General features: G+C 42.3%; 1 protein-coding gene and 1 pseudogene across 1 annotated transcript in view; one reads left to right on the top strand and one right to left on the bottom strand.

The window, feature by feature from the left end:
* Positions 1 to 1,323: 1,323 nt before the first annotated feature.
* Ube2n (ubiquitin conjugating enzyme E2 N) overlaps positions 1,324 to 14,828 on the bottom strand; it is a 31,305-nt gene continuing 17,800 nt past the window's right edge. The window contains exons 2-4 of the mRNA XM_038314678.2: positions 2,943 to 3,189; positions 2,635 to 2,775; positions 1,324 to 2,060 (exon numbers count right to left, since the gene is read on the bottom strand). Coding sequence (XP_038170606.1) covers positions 2,020 to 2,060; positions 2,635 to 2,775; positions 2,943 to 3,189 — 429 coding nt within the window. The 3' untranslated portion in view covers positions 1,324 to 2,019. The remainder of the gene's footprint in view (positions 2,061 to 2,634; positions 2,776 to 2,942; positions 3,190 to 14,828) is intronic.
* LOC119803613 lies at positions 7,241 to 9,301 on the top strand (annotated as a pseudogene).

Raw genomic sequence — 14,828 nt, 5'->3', positions numbered from 1 at the left:
CAGCTATGACCAGGGGCAGTTCTGGCTCTCAGTAATGCTGCCCGATGGCTAATTACTTCAAGTCCTGTTCAGGTGGTTTGGTTTTTTTTTTTTTTCCTTCTTTGTTTGTTCTGTTTTGTTTTTGAAAGAAAGCTTTCTTAGTTGTGATCAAAAATGCCCTCTACCCAAGAATTATATATAACAGCTGCGTATAGAGTTTTAACATTTACAGTATCAGATAGGGCCATTAGCAATTTTATTCTAAACTCAATATTTGTTAACAAAATGCATTTATGTGGATTCAGTTACCAGTCATCAAAAGCTCTTCTATGTTGAAAATGTAATTTTAATAGATAATTCTTTATCGTACATAGAACACAATAGAACATACTACATTCTGAAGAAACTCCAGAACTTATGAAGTGGGAAAAATGCAGATGGGCAACAATACCCTCTGCAGGAGACAAAGATTCCTGGTTGTAAGGTTAGCATTTGAATGGATATGACTTAAAATAACAAGAATCAGAAAGTCAATGTGGAAAAAGGTGGAAAAGGATGATTTCACATGGGAAGAAAATAATTACTAATACCTAATTAAAAGATAAAAAGAAATAGCTGGGCATGGTGGCCTTTATAATCCTAGCAGAGGCTAGCCTGGTCTATATGGTGAGTTCCGGGACAGTAAAGGTTACACAGAAAAAAACAGGCCCTCAAAAACAAAAAAAGGAAGGAAGGAAAAAAGGAAGGGGGGGGGGGAGAAAATTCTCAAAGCAACGCACAGGAACTGAGGAGCTAACAACCCTCCTGTAAGCCGGTTGATTGGGATTCATTCATTAGATCTGCAAGAAGACTCAAAACTGCCTCCACAAAGCTCAACTGGCTTCCTAGTAGCACAAACAATACACACAGGTTTCCAGACAAGAACCAAGAGAAAAGTCATAACCTCCATCTGAGGCTCAAACGTGGACACGTGAGTCTTCTATGACATCCACTTGTCATTTTTATTGTGACTGTTGGGCACGCCCAACTTTCAAGCATGGCAAGACACCAATGATCACCTAATTAAATCAGGAAACATTTATTTAAAACTTCTAGAGGTTTAAAAAAAAAGGACAGATATTGATGCTTCATGCATGGTCAGAGCCAGTTTATAAATACTCATTCAGTAAAATCCTATCACAAATCTGCATCAATGAAACAAACTGGTAGAATTCTCCATTTGCCAATCAATTTGTCAAATGGAGAAGACCAAAACAGAATGTTCCATCTGCTTAAATTTTAAATACGATTGTCACATCGGGAAAGCGAAATAAACACAGTAAAATAAACTGTACAAAGGCAAAGTAGAATAACAAAAAATATTTTACTAAAACATAAGATTTACAGAAGTTTCCAGACAAGCCATACAAAATGGTCACAAGCTTTTCTTCTTCTTCTTCTTTTTGGGGGGATGGGGCAGAGAATCTACACTTGACAGCAAAGTCACAATGTTATTAGTGAGGGCTGTGATGTTTATTTAATGTTCCCATTTTGGTTCAGACAATCAAGCTTGTCCATCTACAGCGTCTAAAGTTAGACTTGGCTAGAGAGCATATTCTAAAAAACTGGTTAGCTGCATTTAACCATGGCAATTAGATCCCATAAGAGGGGGAGGGAGAAAGGAAACCATAAAATTAAAATAAAACTTTCCCCCTAAAAAATAAAATAAAAACACCCACACCCTGGCAGCTAACCCTGACGACTACCTTCACTCACAGTGCTTTGTACTTAAACCATGATGGGGAAACACATCCAAGCAGAGTCACTGCTTTCCAACACTTCACAACAACCCGGATGACACTCCTAGCCTCTGCTCATGCTTTACAACAGTGAATCAGGACAAGACATAGATTTGCTAATGTGCATGTAATCACCAAAGATGAAAATGCCTGGGCTTTTATTCTGTAATGTTTCTAAGACTGTGTCCATTAAATGCAAACAAAAAAAGGAAGAGTCTTGGCAGAACAGGAGAAGTGATGTACACTCGATGATCTGATCGACTTAAATATTATTCATGGCATATAGCCTAGTCCATGCTCTCGCTGTAGATTAAAACAAATAAGCAACTGTTAGTTTACTTAGTTATTAGATTTCTTCCCAAACACCATAAACAGCAAACAAGCACAATTTGTAGAAATGCTATACTATAAATACCCTCCTAAATTCATAGCATCTCCTATAAACGGGATCAGAATCAATTTCCTGAATGTATTATCACCAAAGCAGTGCGATTGTTTTCTAAGGTTCTCACTATTTAGACCAGACTAGCTCTGAACCTTTCATAAAATTCAACACATGAACTGCACTGCTGTAGCTTCCCCTTCTGAACAGCTGATGATGCTCCTCACTGGCTTTGTTGTAGCTGCAGCAGGAAGAAGTCTGTTGATTCCATACTCTACAAACTGCTATGTACTCTAAGTGGACCATTAAACAGTACAGAACAGCTGCAAGTTCTCTAGTCTCTTCGCACACTGTGAGATCCATGTGGTTAAACCCACAGTGCAAAATCACCTATTCTAGATTATTTCTGACTGAGCTCATTAAAAAAAAAAAAAATCAAATGGCAACAGACTTGTTTTGAAAAGCAGAAGCAGATAAAGAGCAAATATGAAGTACCTGTTTCTATGGCTTGGGCTTCATTGGTCTTCCACTGCTCGGCTACATCATTTGCTAACGGATCATCTGGATTAGGAGCACTTAACAAAGCCTGGATTGATAGCAGAACTGTGCGAATCTGCAGTGCTGGGGACCATTTATCTATGAAGGTAACAGGCCCAGTATAATATAATAAAGCATGAAAAACTTCCCTCCCACACATTGGTGTTAGCATAAAAAATGAGATTACAATGTTTAGATTCTAAATATGGAATGCTTAAGACAGAAAAGACACAGTAATATAGCATAGGGTGACAAACAATACTTACCTTTCAAAATATCTAAACATATTCTTCCCAACTTGTCTACATTAGGATGATAAATTTTGGTCATGAAACGTACTTTAGGTGCTGCCATTGGGTATTCTTCTGGAAGGAATAGTTCAAGTTTAAAAGTCCCTCCCTCAAAGGGGGAATCTTGGGGGCCAGCAATGACCACATGAAAATAACGGGCGTTGCTCTCATCTGGTTCTGCTTTAATGCCAGGAACTGGTTCTGCCAGCAAACGCTGGGTTTCCTACAACAAAAAAAAAAACACTTGTGAAACAAATGTCATTTCACTAGATACCAAAATTAAAAGTTCATCCTTTTTAATTAGACAATCTCCCAGTGAAACATTATTTAGCTAATCAAACAAATTTCAAAGAAAAGATTGTTTATTTGACCCCCAAACCATGCCAAAATACTATGTCATGCACAGGCACACACAATCCCCTCCCCAAATAATAAATGCTAAAAAGGCTGTTTAAACTAGGCATGGTGGTGCATGCCTTTAATTCCAGTACTTGGGAGGCAGGTGCAAATGGATCTCTAAGTTTGAGGCCAGCCTGGTCTTCACAGTGAATTCCAGGATAGCCAGAAAATTGATGTAAAAAGAAGAAAAATGACACAGGATTGTTACAATGAGTAAGGCCATTTGTTTTAAACTTTACTAAAAACCAAACCACTGAACTCTTCCTTTCTAAATAAATTGATCATTCTTTGTATTTAAAAGCCAACTAGAATACTTAAGGATATCAAAATCTCTGGATTCTCAAATCTCTTACATAAAATAGTTCGGTATTTAAAGTACAGAAATCTTGTATATTCAAACCATCTCTTAATGATTTGCAGTGCCCAATACAATGTGAATGTTATGACTAAGCAACAATGACAAAATTTCTTTTATGTTCAATAAAGACACACTTTCCTCCCATAGGATTTTTCCATCTGCATCTGGTGGAACCTATATACACAAACAGCTAACTATAATCAAGTACTGGAGATGAGAACAAGTCTAGGAAACAGGGTGTGGTGGCAACAGCATACCCTTGGATCCCAGTACTTAGACAGAGGCGGGCAGAACTCCTGAGTTAAACGTCAACCAGACCTAGAGAGTACAATCCCTAGTGAGGGAGAGACAAGAAGCAAGCGGGGTGGTGGTGGCACATGCTTTTAATCCCAGTACTCAGGAGACATAAGCAGGTGGATCTCTGAGATCAAAACCAGCCTGGTCTACAGAGAGAGTTCTAGGACAGGCTCCAAAGCTACAAACTGTCTCAAAAAGCCAAAATAAAATAAGTGAATGAATAAATAAATAAAACAAAATAAAAATTAAAAATGTCTAGGGCACCTAAAAGGGAAGAGAGGTAAGGGATGGAGGATACAAGGCAGAGTGCACTGATCTACACTGATAAGCCTAAAACTGACACTCCGTGAAAGAGCCTTTAATGCTCCCCAATAATCATACCACATTATTTCCCATGGTTATTAAACCTCAAAATACCCATCCTCACCCCTGCTTCAGACTGATGCTCTGCTTCCCACTTCATGAGAAGGCAAACATCTTTTAAGTTTCCACGATGCCATCTGCACGCGTCCCCACATGCTGCTGGGCTTCTCACCTTTCCCACCAGAGCCCTTTACCAAGGCCACCCTCTCCACTCACGCACAGCTCCCCTCACCTCCACACAAATGTGGTGCCAACATCTCTCTCGAGTCAGTTTTCCTTTTTTGACCTTTGCTCAAACTATTCAAACTTCATGATATTTTTCCTAGCAGGAGGAGGTAAAGAAGCTGGCTCTCCTCACAGCAGACTGTTATAAAGTGAAGCCACAAGCTCGGCATCTTCTGCACATGACCATTTCTCTTCCAGCTTGTCTGCCATGTCGTGATACAGTGAGAAAGGTCCTCATGAAAGTAAAACGCTGTCTGACCTTGCACTTTCAAGCCTCTAAATGTGAGCTAAAATTCCTTTTTTTCTAAGTACCCACTTTAGTACAATGAAAGAAAATGGAGTAGCACAGCAACCCAAACTCAACTTTCTAATCTTTCCCAATTTTTTCCTATGTCAGTTAACCCATCACTGACCCATCTTCTCCTGTAGGCTAAATACCTAATCTGATTTAAACTTCCAAGTCTCACTGAGGTGATGCTCAAGAGCAAGAAAGAGCATGTGTACAGCCCTGGGTTAGGGTCCAGCAAAGACAGAGGCGATTCCAGAAGTCTACCCATGACTATGCTGCTTCTCACCATCCTTCACCTCTGCTCAAGCCTCCACCATCTCTCAATCACAGACTAACACAATCTATCATACACCTCGACCTTGCTTTCTTTTACTTCCTCCTGGGTCTACCTTTCACACATATTTAAAAGTCAAAGCCTTGCAATGGACTTCTGCATTCTATCTTTCCAATTCCCCTTCAGCTATCCTTCACCCCAACCTCTTTCTTCAATCCTATTTAACTTCCTTACAATTCCTCAACCTACTAGGCATACTTCCACTTCAGAAACCACACCATTCCTTTCCCCAGGAAGCACAAGAGCTTGACCTTTCCTTTAAGAGGGGGGAAAAAGAAATAGTAAAGATCAGTGTAGGAGCAAAGAAACGAAAAAGAACTAGATGGTAACATTTATTTTGGCCCTACCTCAACCTTGTTTTATCCCAGGTTTCCATGAAAAGAGAAGCCGGAAAAAGGGGACAGGGTTCAAAAATCTAAGGCACCACTCCCTGATTATACATAGTAGCAGCTATTTAAAGCTCTAACAAGTGACTAAGGGTACCTCCAAGACCAGATCCTAAAATAGCTCCCAAATCACTCTTCATCTTTGTCAGATGCCACATACACACATATGCCATCGTATGTTTACCTACCCTAAGTCAGGCACTCTTCCCAAAGAATGCATTAGTGGGGTGTGCGGTGTATGCCTGCAGACTTCGCACTCTCCAGGGTTAAGAGCACTTGCTGATCTTGTACAACACCAGAGTTTGATTCCCAGCACTCAACCATCTGTCACTATTTCCAAGGGCTCCAACTCCCTCTTTTGGACTTTGTGGGCACCCAGAGGCATGCACACAGATGTACATATATAATGACAAAAATAAACTCTTTTTGGTTTTTGTTGTTTCAAGACAGGGTTTCTGTGTGAGGCCCTGGATGCTCTGAGACTTACTCTGTAGACCAGGCTGACCTTGAACTCACAGAAATTTGCCTGCCTCTGACTCCCAAGCACAGAAAATTCATGTAAGCAATTTTCATACCTTAAAAAATTACTGAAATCACAAACTTTCACTGTCAATGTTTTTTCTCCCCCACTCCTATACCCGTGTGATTTGGGGCCAGGTCTCATGTAGCCAAGGATAAGATAACCTTGAACTTGAGATTTTCTTGCCTCTACTTCCAAGTTCTGGGGTTACAGGCCTGTGCTTCCATGCCCAGCTAATATGCTCGGGAACAAAGGTTTTGTGCAAGTTGGGAGAGCACTGTCAACTCCACTCTAACAAAGCTTTTACCTTTTCATTAAGGAATTAAGGGAAACATCTTTTTTATTTCTCTCTCAAAGATTTTTTTCCAGTGTTCTAGTGGCACACATCTTTAATCTGTGCACTTGGGAGTCAGAAGCAGGCACATGCCTTTAATCCCAACATTGAAGAGAGAGGGAGGCAGACATATCTTTGTGAGCTCTAGGTCAGCCAAAGCTATGTAGTGAGACTGTTTTATAAAACAACAAAAACCTTTATCTATAGGTAAAATTGCGAAAGAAAAATAAATGTGCCAATTTTCCTGTCATACTTCAAATCATAAGTGGAAAAGTTGCGAAGTTTAAGATGCCCATATGAAATGAAATTTACATTTGTATAATACTGAGACACACGGACAACCCCTTCCCAACACACACAAAGTTTTTAAAATATTTTTGTTTCATTTTGAGACAGGGTCTTATGTAGGACCAAGCTGGTCTCTAATTCGGAGATCAACCTACTTTAGCCTCCCAAGTGCTGGAATTAAAACTAGCGCACAATTTTAATTTTAATCTGACTGGCAAAAAATTTCAAAGTTTGTTTACTTTGAAAGTCAGAGGGACAACATGTGGAAGTTGATTCTTTCCTTCCACCGTGTGGGTTCCAAGGACAGAACTCAGGTCACCAGGCAAGTGCCTCCTACCAGCTACAAGGCACACAAACTCAATGTTCTTAGAAAAGTAATTTATGTGAAAAATAAACTTCTAATAATATCTTTACCCAATTATTAACCCATTATATTCAAAATCCTATCTGAACATGCTATCAATATAAATATTATCTCAACATGCATCAGTATAAAGTAACTAACAGAACGGCTTAGATCTTTTTCCATACTGAGCCTTCACAAATTCGGGTTGTACTTTCAAGCACAAATATCAATTCTCACCTGTTCCTTAGCTACAAAATGCTATCACCTACACAGTAAAAATCAAGATAATCTTATTACTGACAGGCTATTAAGAATAAATTAACTGAATATGAGTAGGTAAATTTTGTAGAGCAACTTTAAATTATCACTGTTTTCCTTTCAAAAAGACTCGGAAAGTACTACATAAGATTTGGAGTCACTAACAAGTAGTGAGAATTGCTGCTTTCTGCAGTCAAAACACTGTGTATGAAAATAACTCACATAAAAAGGCAACCACAAAAAACATCGGTTAATTACCAAGAAACAATCTTAATTCTTCAAGTGAACACCACCCTCTAGTGGACAAAGAACATCAACAGACGAAACAAAAACACAAACTACCCCCTTTTAAAGTTCATTACTTCACCCCAGTAGCTTGTCTTCTTGTTTCTCCCCTCTTCAAACTGTAGCATACGCTCACTTCCCTGTGCTAAGGGAAGAATAGCTCTAATTTAAGTATGTCCTTAAAAGGGACCAATTCTGATCTGGATTTCAAATGCACTTAAGAAAGCTAATGCTGGGTGGGTGGGTGGGGAGCGCAGGCGGAGGGGGGGGGAGCGCTGAAGGAAAAAGCTTGCTACCTCCACCAGTCCCTTCTCAAGCTCCAAGGGACAACTGTGGACTTGGAGACCAGTGAGCACCCCCGGGGCACTAGAGGAGCCCCTGCTGCCTGCTCTGTTTCACACATGCCAAGCGGCCTGTGGCTGTATCAAGTGGAGGAAGAGAAGGCGGAGGAGGGTGGCACCATGGGCCCAGGCTGTGCCCTCCATGCCCAGGGGAGGAAGACATCGCAGGTGTGGACAGTCCATGGCAGCTGCAGGCTCCGAATCAGGCTCTCTCCCCTCAGTTGCCAGGGTCTGTGTCAGAGCATAGCCGAGCCAGGATGGAGATGGAGAGTTAACTGCCCTGCCCTCTGCTTCCCTTCTACTACCGTCCAGGATCATCTGGTAAGGCCTCGGCTGGCAATGGGACCCCCCAGAACCACAGCCACTGCCAGTCCCCCTTCGGGAGGGCTTTGGTGGGCAGGATGGTGGTGAGCTGTGGCCACTGCAGAGTGAAGACGCTGCTGCGCTGGTCACCAAGGAGTGCCAGCAACTGGTGGCCCAGGGTGCCAGGCCTGAGGCCCCCAAACCGAAGTGGGCCAACAATGGTGGGGATGCCGCTTTACCCAGCAAACAACCATGGGCCAGGCAAGAGAACCAGGAAGCCAAGGGGGAAAGTGGTGTGGCTGTGACAGAGGTGGCAACAACACTACCAGTAGAAAGTGCTAGGCTGAGAGAGGAAGTGCAACCCTCTGCACCGAGCGCCTGGCCCTGGACTATAATTGTATCTGCATCAAGGACAACTTCTTGGGGGCAACACTGGGTGGCCTTGTGCTGGCTGAGGTGGAAGCCCTGAAGTCTGCGAGACGGACAATTAGTGAGCCAGAGGGTGATCCCACCCTGCAGCATTCATGGGAACCAGGTTGCCTAGGTAGAAGGCCACAAGCCAGGCTGCAGGAGCATGGTGCCCTCATGGCTCATGTGGACACAGTAATCCGCCACTGTGCAGGGCAGCTGAGCAACTAAGTCCTCAATGGGCGCACAAAGGCCACGGTAGCGTGTTACTCAGGCATTAGGTCCAGGACGTGTGGCATGCTGACAGCCCCCACCACGACAGGCACTGCATCATCTGTATCTACTACCTGGATCAGAACGGGATATTAAGATCTTCCCTGAGGGTCAGCAGTGGTAGCCAACATCTAGCCACTCTTTGACAGGTTGCTCATTTTCTGGTCTGACCAACGGAACCCACGTGAGGTGAAACCAGCCTATGTCATCGGGTACGCCATCACTATCTGATGCCAAGGAGCGGGCAGCAGCCAGAGACAAGTATCTGCTAGCATCGGGACAGAAAGGTGTCCGAGTTCCTGTATCACAGTCAACTACACCCACCTAATGGCCAACCCAGAGCTGCACGCATCAGCAGCTCCCTGCTTCAGGGGAGCCCCAGGCCCAGCTGCAGCTCACTAGCCTCTGTGCCCGCTCCCCACCTGCCACTGCTGCTGCTTCTGGCTTGCCTCCGTGCTGTGTGGTGTGGAGGGCATAAGGGTCACTGAGGACCAATAAGGAGAGACCTCTGCTGCCCCATGTTTGGGGCCAGGTTGTGACCTAAGCAGTGGCTGGTGTGTCTGGTGGCCTATGGCCCTGCCATGTCTGGTCCATTGTGTGTTGAGCTGAGAGGAGGCAGAATTTAGTTAGGGTTGAGGTGAGTCATGTGGCTTCTTGCTAGCAAAGGTCTGTTGGGGGGGGGGGCAATACTCATACCCTCTCCCCACTCCTCCAGCCTGGAATGTGAAGTGACTTCCCAACCCTTTGGCTGTGGCACTTTATGGACTGGGCTGCCATGGCTTGGGCAGACTAAGGTGCCATGAGGAGCATGGGTATAGAGGTCCTACCAGCCAAGAAATAAGTTTACCTCAGAGATGTGGAAACAAACAAACAAAAAGCCGCCAGCAATCGCAATCTCAAAAACTAAGCTAACCCTCAATTCCCTATGTGCTTGCCTTCTGTGCCCAGAAAAGCTAATGGCCCCAAAGGGATCCTGAATATGCTTATCCTAAAGTCAGAAGAAGAGAATGATTCTCTCAACACACGCCCCCTTCTCTTCTACCCCCTGGATGTTTTTAGGTGGCAAAAGAGACACACTCTTTCCAAGAGTTGGTACCAGGGATTAAATCTGAGAAAAATTTTAATCTAGTGTAAAGCTTTTCTCAAAAAGTTTTATTTGGAGGCTGAAGATATGGCTCAGCTGGCATAGTGCTTGCATTCAGGAAGCCCTGACGTTCAATCCCTAGTTTCACACACAGCAGAGGGAAGAGGCTAGAGTAACAGGAATCCAGTCAGCCTGCGATACAGACCTTGTCTCCAAGCAAAATTCCCCAGAAATACAAATGACCTAGAACAACAACAAAAGGCCCTGGGCTCACTGTACCAATAAGTAGCAGGTAAAAAGTATTCTACTCCACTTAAGAGTACTAAGCAATAGGTAGGACCAGATGCTATTTATGGGTCAGAAACCTACACCCTAATTTTACCCTCCCCAGTAAACTAACTCAATACTTCTGTGAGGTTCAAGGAAAAAGAAATGGACAGTGGGGGAGCGAAAGTTAAGAATGTATAATCAGGTTGTTTCTTGTGTCTAAAACAGTCTCCACTTTCCTGTTCTCCACATCACTCAAACTGGCACAGTGGTTTTTGGCTCACTCGCCAAACTTTTAAACTATAAGATAACAAGAACCCCAGGTAGAATGACAATTGGTAAAGGCAGATGTGACTTATGCCTGCAACCCCAGCACTTGGGAAAGCTCAGCCATGAGGACTACTACAAAAGGGGCCAGAGTGGGTGAGGAGAGGAGAAAGGGAAGCAGAGTAAGCAGCATTTATGATTTACCCAATCGTTGACCAAAAAAAAAAAGCCTAACAAAATGTCCTTGTAAATTATACTTAATTTCCTTGACTACCATCCCCAATTCTTTTGCCAACCAAGCATACCTAAACACATCAACTGCTATAGTTTACACACACCTTATACTCCATAAGGACAGGGATAATGCACTACTTCCAGATAAGAATGGATACAATGATCCATGCCAAATGTTGATGTAAATGTTCTACATAAATTAATTCACTCAATCCTCATACTCAGTTAATAAATGAAGAACAGAGTAAAACCAGGAAACAGCAGAACCAAGGCTTAATCCAGGCTTTGGGCTCTACTCCACCTGCCTTCTTAATCTCACAGGTAATCATGGGTACAGACTAACTGGCCTGCTGGGGCAGTAAAGCGCACAGGAGTTAAGAAGGGACTGTTTTCTGACCTTTATAATCACTAGTTCACAAAAGTATATACTAAAGTTCTATGACTTTATAAATTTACTAGTGCTTGTTGCTTGTTTTGTATGTAATGCTGAAGCATCAACTTTTTTTTTCGAGGCAGGGTCTCACTCTATAACTCTGGAAGGCTTATTATGTAAACATGTAAACCAGGCTAGTCTGAAATTCGGAGATTTACCTCAGTCAATGCTTCCTTGAGTGCCCAGATAGTTTTAAGACAAAACAAAACAGGCTGTCTCACTTTCTGCTGAACTCAACATTGTACCACACTGATCTTAGATTCACAACACCCTTCTACCTTTCAGTATTGAGATTACAGATGTGAACTATCACACCCAGGTTTCAAACTGTGGGAAGCAAAACACATTTCTCACCCCATCTTCCCTTCCTCCCTTCTCTGAGGAGGAAGGTAAAATGATTTCTGCTCAGTCTGGAGGCTGAGGGTGAAGTGCTCGCCGTACAAGTGTGATGACCTAAAATTGTCTCCTCTGCACCCATACCAAAAAAGCTGGCTATGGAAACAGACTGTAACCTTAGTGCTAGACGGAGCTCAGAGGTATTTTGGGGGTGTCAGGCACTGCTGGACAGCTAGTTAGCCTAGCTGGAACATCAAGCTCCAGGTTCTATATGAAACATCCTGTCTCAGAATATGGAGGTGGGGGAAATAACTGAGGGTTCCATTCCTCCGACCTCACAAGTGCACTTAAGGGCAACTAACACACCCACACACACCCAATATACAGCATGCAATAAATAAAAGAATAAACCTCAGTTTTATATGAGGAAAAATGAACAGGTCTCTTTAGAGAATGGGGAGGCCCTGGCCTGTCACTGTCCAGAGGCCTCTTCTAATGGCCTGTCACTGTCCAGAGGCCTCTTCTAACAGTCCTCTCCCTTCTCGGGGACAATGCTGCTGCTGTTTTAAGTGGGAGAGAAGCGTGTTGAAGAACGAGACTCACCCTCCTGAGTTCAGAAGGAACAAAAATCTCATCTATTTTCCATTTCTGTACTTTAGAAGTATTCCCAACCTTTTTAATGCTGTTGCTTTTCAACTGTAGGTGAACTTAACAAGATTCTAATGCATATATCTCAATAGGCCCCCCATACCAGCTCTCCAGAATTTGGGGGAGGGGCATTAAATACTGTCCCGATGATTCAAATATGCAGTCACATCAGTGAAAAACAGTGGCCTGTTGGTTGAGCAAATGGGTGGGTTGATAATGTTTGTTTGGGGGAGCTGGCTTTTTTGCTCATTTTGTTTTGTTGAGACAAGGTTTATGTAGCCCAGACAAGCCTATAACTTCCCATAACTGAGGATTGTTGGGGGAATATTTGTTTGCAATGACACTCCCACTCTGAAACTGTTTACTCTGAATCAGAGGACAGAGTTGGCAGAGTCAGCAACTAGCTGACCAGAATTAGCCATAAAGATTTTGGATGACCCAGGATACATACAAAGAACATAGGAAATAGTAGGGTCAGGCATAGAAAAATTCAAGGATCTTTTGGATCAGGAGAGAGAGGAGGTAGCTTACCACTTCTCTGCCACTTCTCTGATCAATCAGGGTTTTACCCCATGTCTAACTCAGGATTTATTTAATAATGGAACAATATAAGTAAATGTTTTAGAGGATGATGGTAAACTCCTGAATCTCCTGCCTTCATCTCCTAAGTTCTGCTTTTGTTTTTTCAAGACAGGGTTTCTCTGTAGCTTTGGAGCCTGTCCTGGAACTGGCTCTGTAGACCAGGTTGGTCTCAAACTCACGAAGATCCGCCTGCCTCTGCCTCCTGAGTGCTGGGATTAAAGGTGTGTGCCACCACTGGCTGGTGCTAAATTCTGAAATTCTAAGAATATGTCACTACTCCCAGAGTTAGATTTTTTTTTTTTAGTATATGTAACAAATGCCAGTCTTTGAAAAATTCATTTTAGAATTTGAGCATTACAGTCTTAACAGTTGTAACAAGCATGACCAGATTAGGGCTATTCTTGCTGATTTTCTAAAGATATTTTTAAGCTTTATGGCAAATAAAATACTTTAAAACTTACATCTTTTTATGTTTCCTGAAAGACTTCCAAACATTAGAACCAGTTAAAGATACATCCCTACTAGTTCATGAAACACTCGAAAAACTCTTCATAGTAAATTTGTCCTTTGAATTTCTAGCCCCAGATTAGATTCAAGACATTCAAACGATTCCATTTTCTCTAGTCCCTAGTTTAGTGAATGAAGTTAACACTTCATCAAAGTAACAAAAACACTTTATTACTTTTTTTTTTAGACAAGGTCTCCCAATGTAACCTGAATGTACTAGAATTCACTATGTAAAGACCAGGCCAGCCTCAAACTCAGATATCCACCCGCCTCCAACTCCTCAGTGCTGGGATTAAGGTGTGCACTATCACACCCAATAGCCCAGCTATTCCCACCAAACCTAAAACTTTAGAAAGTTAACAGCCAAGCTTGCCTATCCTGCAGACACGGCAAGGTCACTCACTCACCTGCAGTATTTTTAAATCAATGGGATGTAAAGACATGAAGCTTAACCTATGCAGGTGTCTTTGTTGAGAAAGTGACAGCAGATGATGTTTAAGACTATAACTCTTGGGCCTGGAGAGATGGCTCATTAGCTAATAGCACTGCATGCTCTTCCAGAGGACCCAAGTTCAATTCCCAACCTCCCACTTGGCAGCTAACAACCATCTGTAACTGTGGTGCACAAACAAAACACTCATAAAATAAAAATAAACATAGCTTTACAAAAACAACAAAAGACTAACCCTCCACTACTCAGCCAATGAAGAAAAGAGAGACTTAGGTTCAGATACCAATCTGTTGGGGAAGGCTGCTTGTTCGTTCCCAGCAGCTCAGAATCAAAATAATTACACAGAAATTGTATTAATTAAATCACTGCTTGGCCAACAGCTTAAGCGTATTTCTGGCTAACTCTTATATCCTAAACTAACCCCTTTTTATTAATCTTTGTACTGCCGCGTGGCTGTAGCTTTCTGGCAAGATTCTGGTGAATCTGTCTCCTGTGGGAGGCTGCATGTCTTCTCATTGACTCCACCTACTTTCTCCCAGCATTCAGTTTAGTTTTCCTGCCTAGCTCTATTCTGCCCCATCACAGTCCAAAACAGTTTCTTCATTGATTAACCAATAAAACACATATACAAAAGGCCTTCTCACATCACTGCATGGCAACAGTAATCAAAATGAGGCTTGTAGATATCCATAGTTCCTTTGATCACTTCATAAATAAACATTCTTATTTGGCAATCAGCACACACCCATAGACTCATAAACACACCCACCTACACACTTTAAAGGATTCCACTGCCCCCTTAATAGAAGTTAAGAATAGTATTAATTCCTCACTTTTGGACACGATGGCACTCTCCTGTCAGAATACTTTGAGTCTGAAGCAAAAGGATCAAGAGTTTAAAGTTATCCTCAGTTACACAGTGAATTTAAGGCAACCTGGGCCATAAGATCCTGTCTTAAAAACAAACAAAACCAAAAATCATCAAAAACCTCTGTGTGCCAGAAGTTAAGAATTCAAAAGAATCCATTGTAGAAAGAATGGTAGTT

This window comes from Arvicola amphibius, chromosome 17, assembly GCF_903992535.2.
Source record: "Arvicola amphibius chromosome 17, mArvAmp1.2, whole genome shotgun sequence".
In the NCBI taxonomy this organism is placed as follows: domain Eukaryota; kingdom Metazoa; phylum Chordata; class Mammalia; order Rodentia; family Cricetidae; genus Arvicola; species Arvicola amphibius.
Note: the sequence above shows the minus strand (reverse complement) of the source record. Positions and strands in the feature narration are given on the sequence as shown.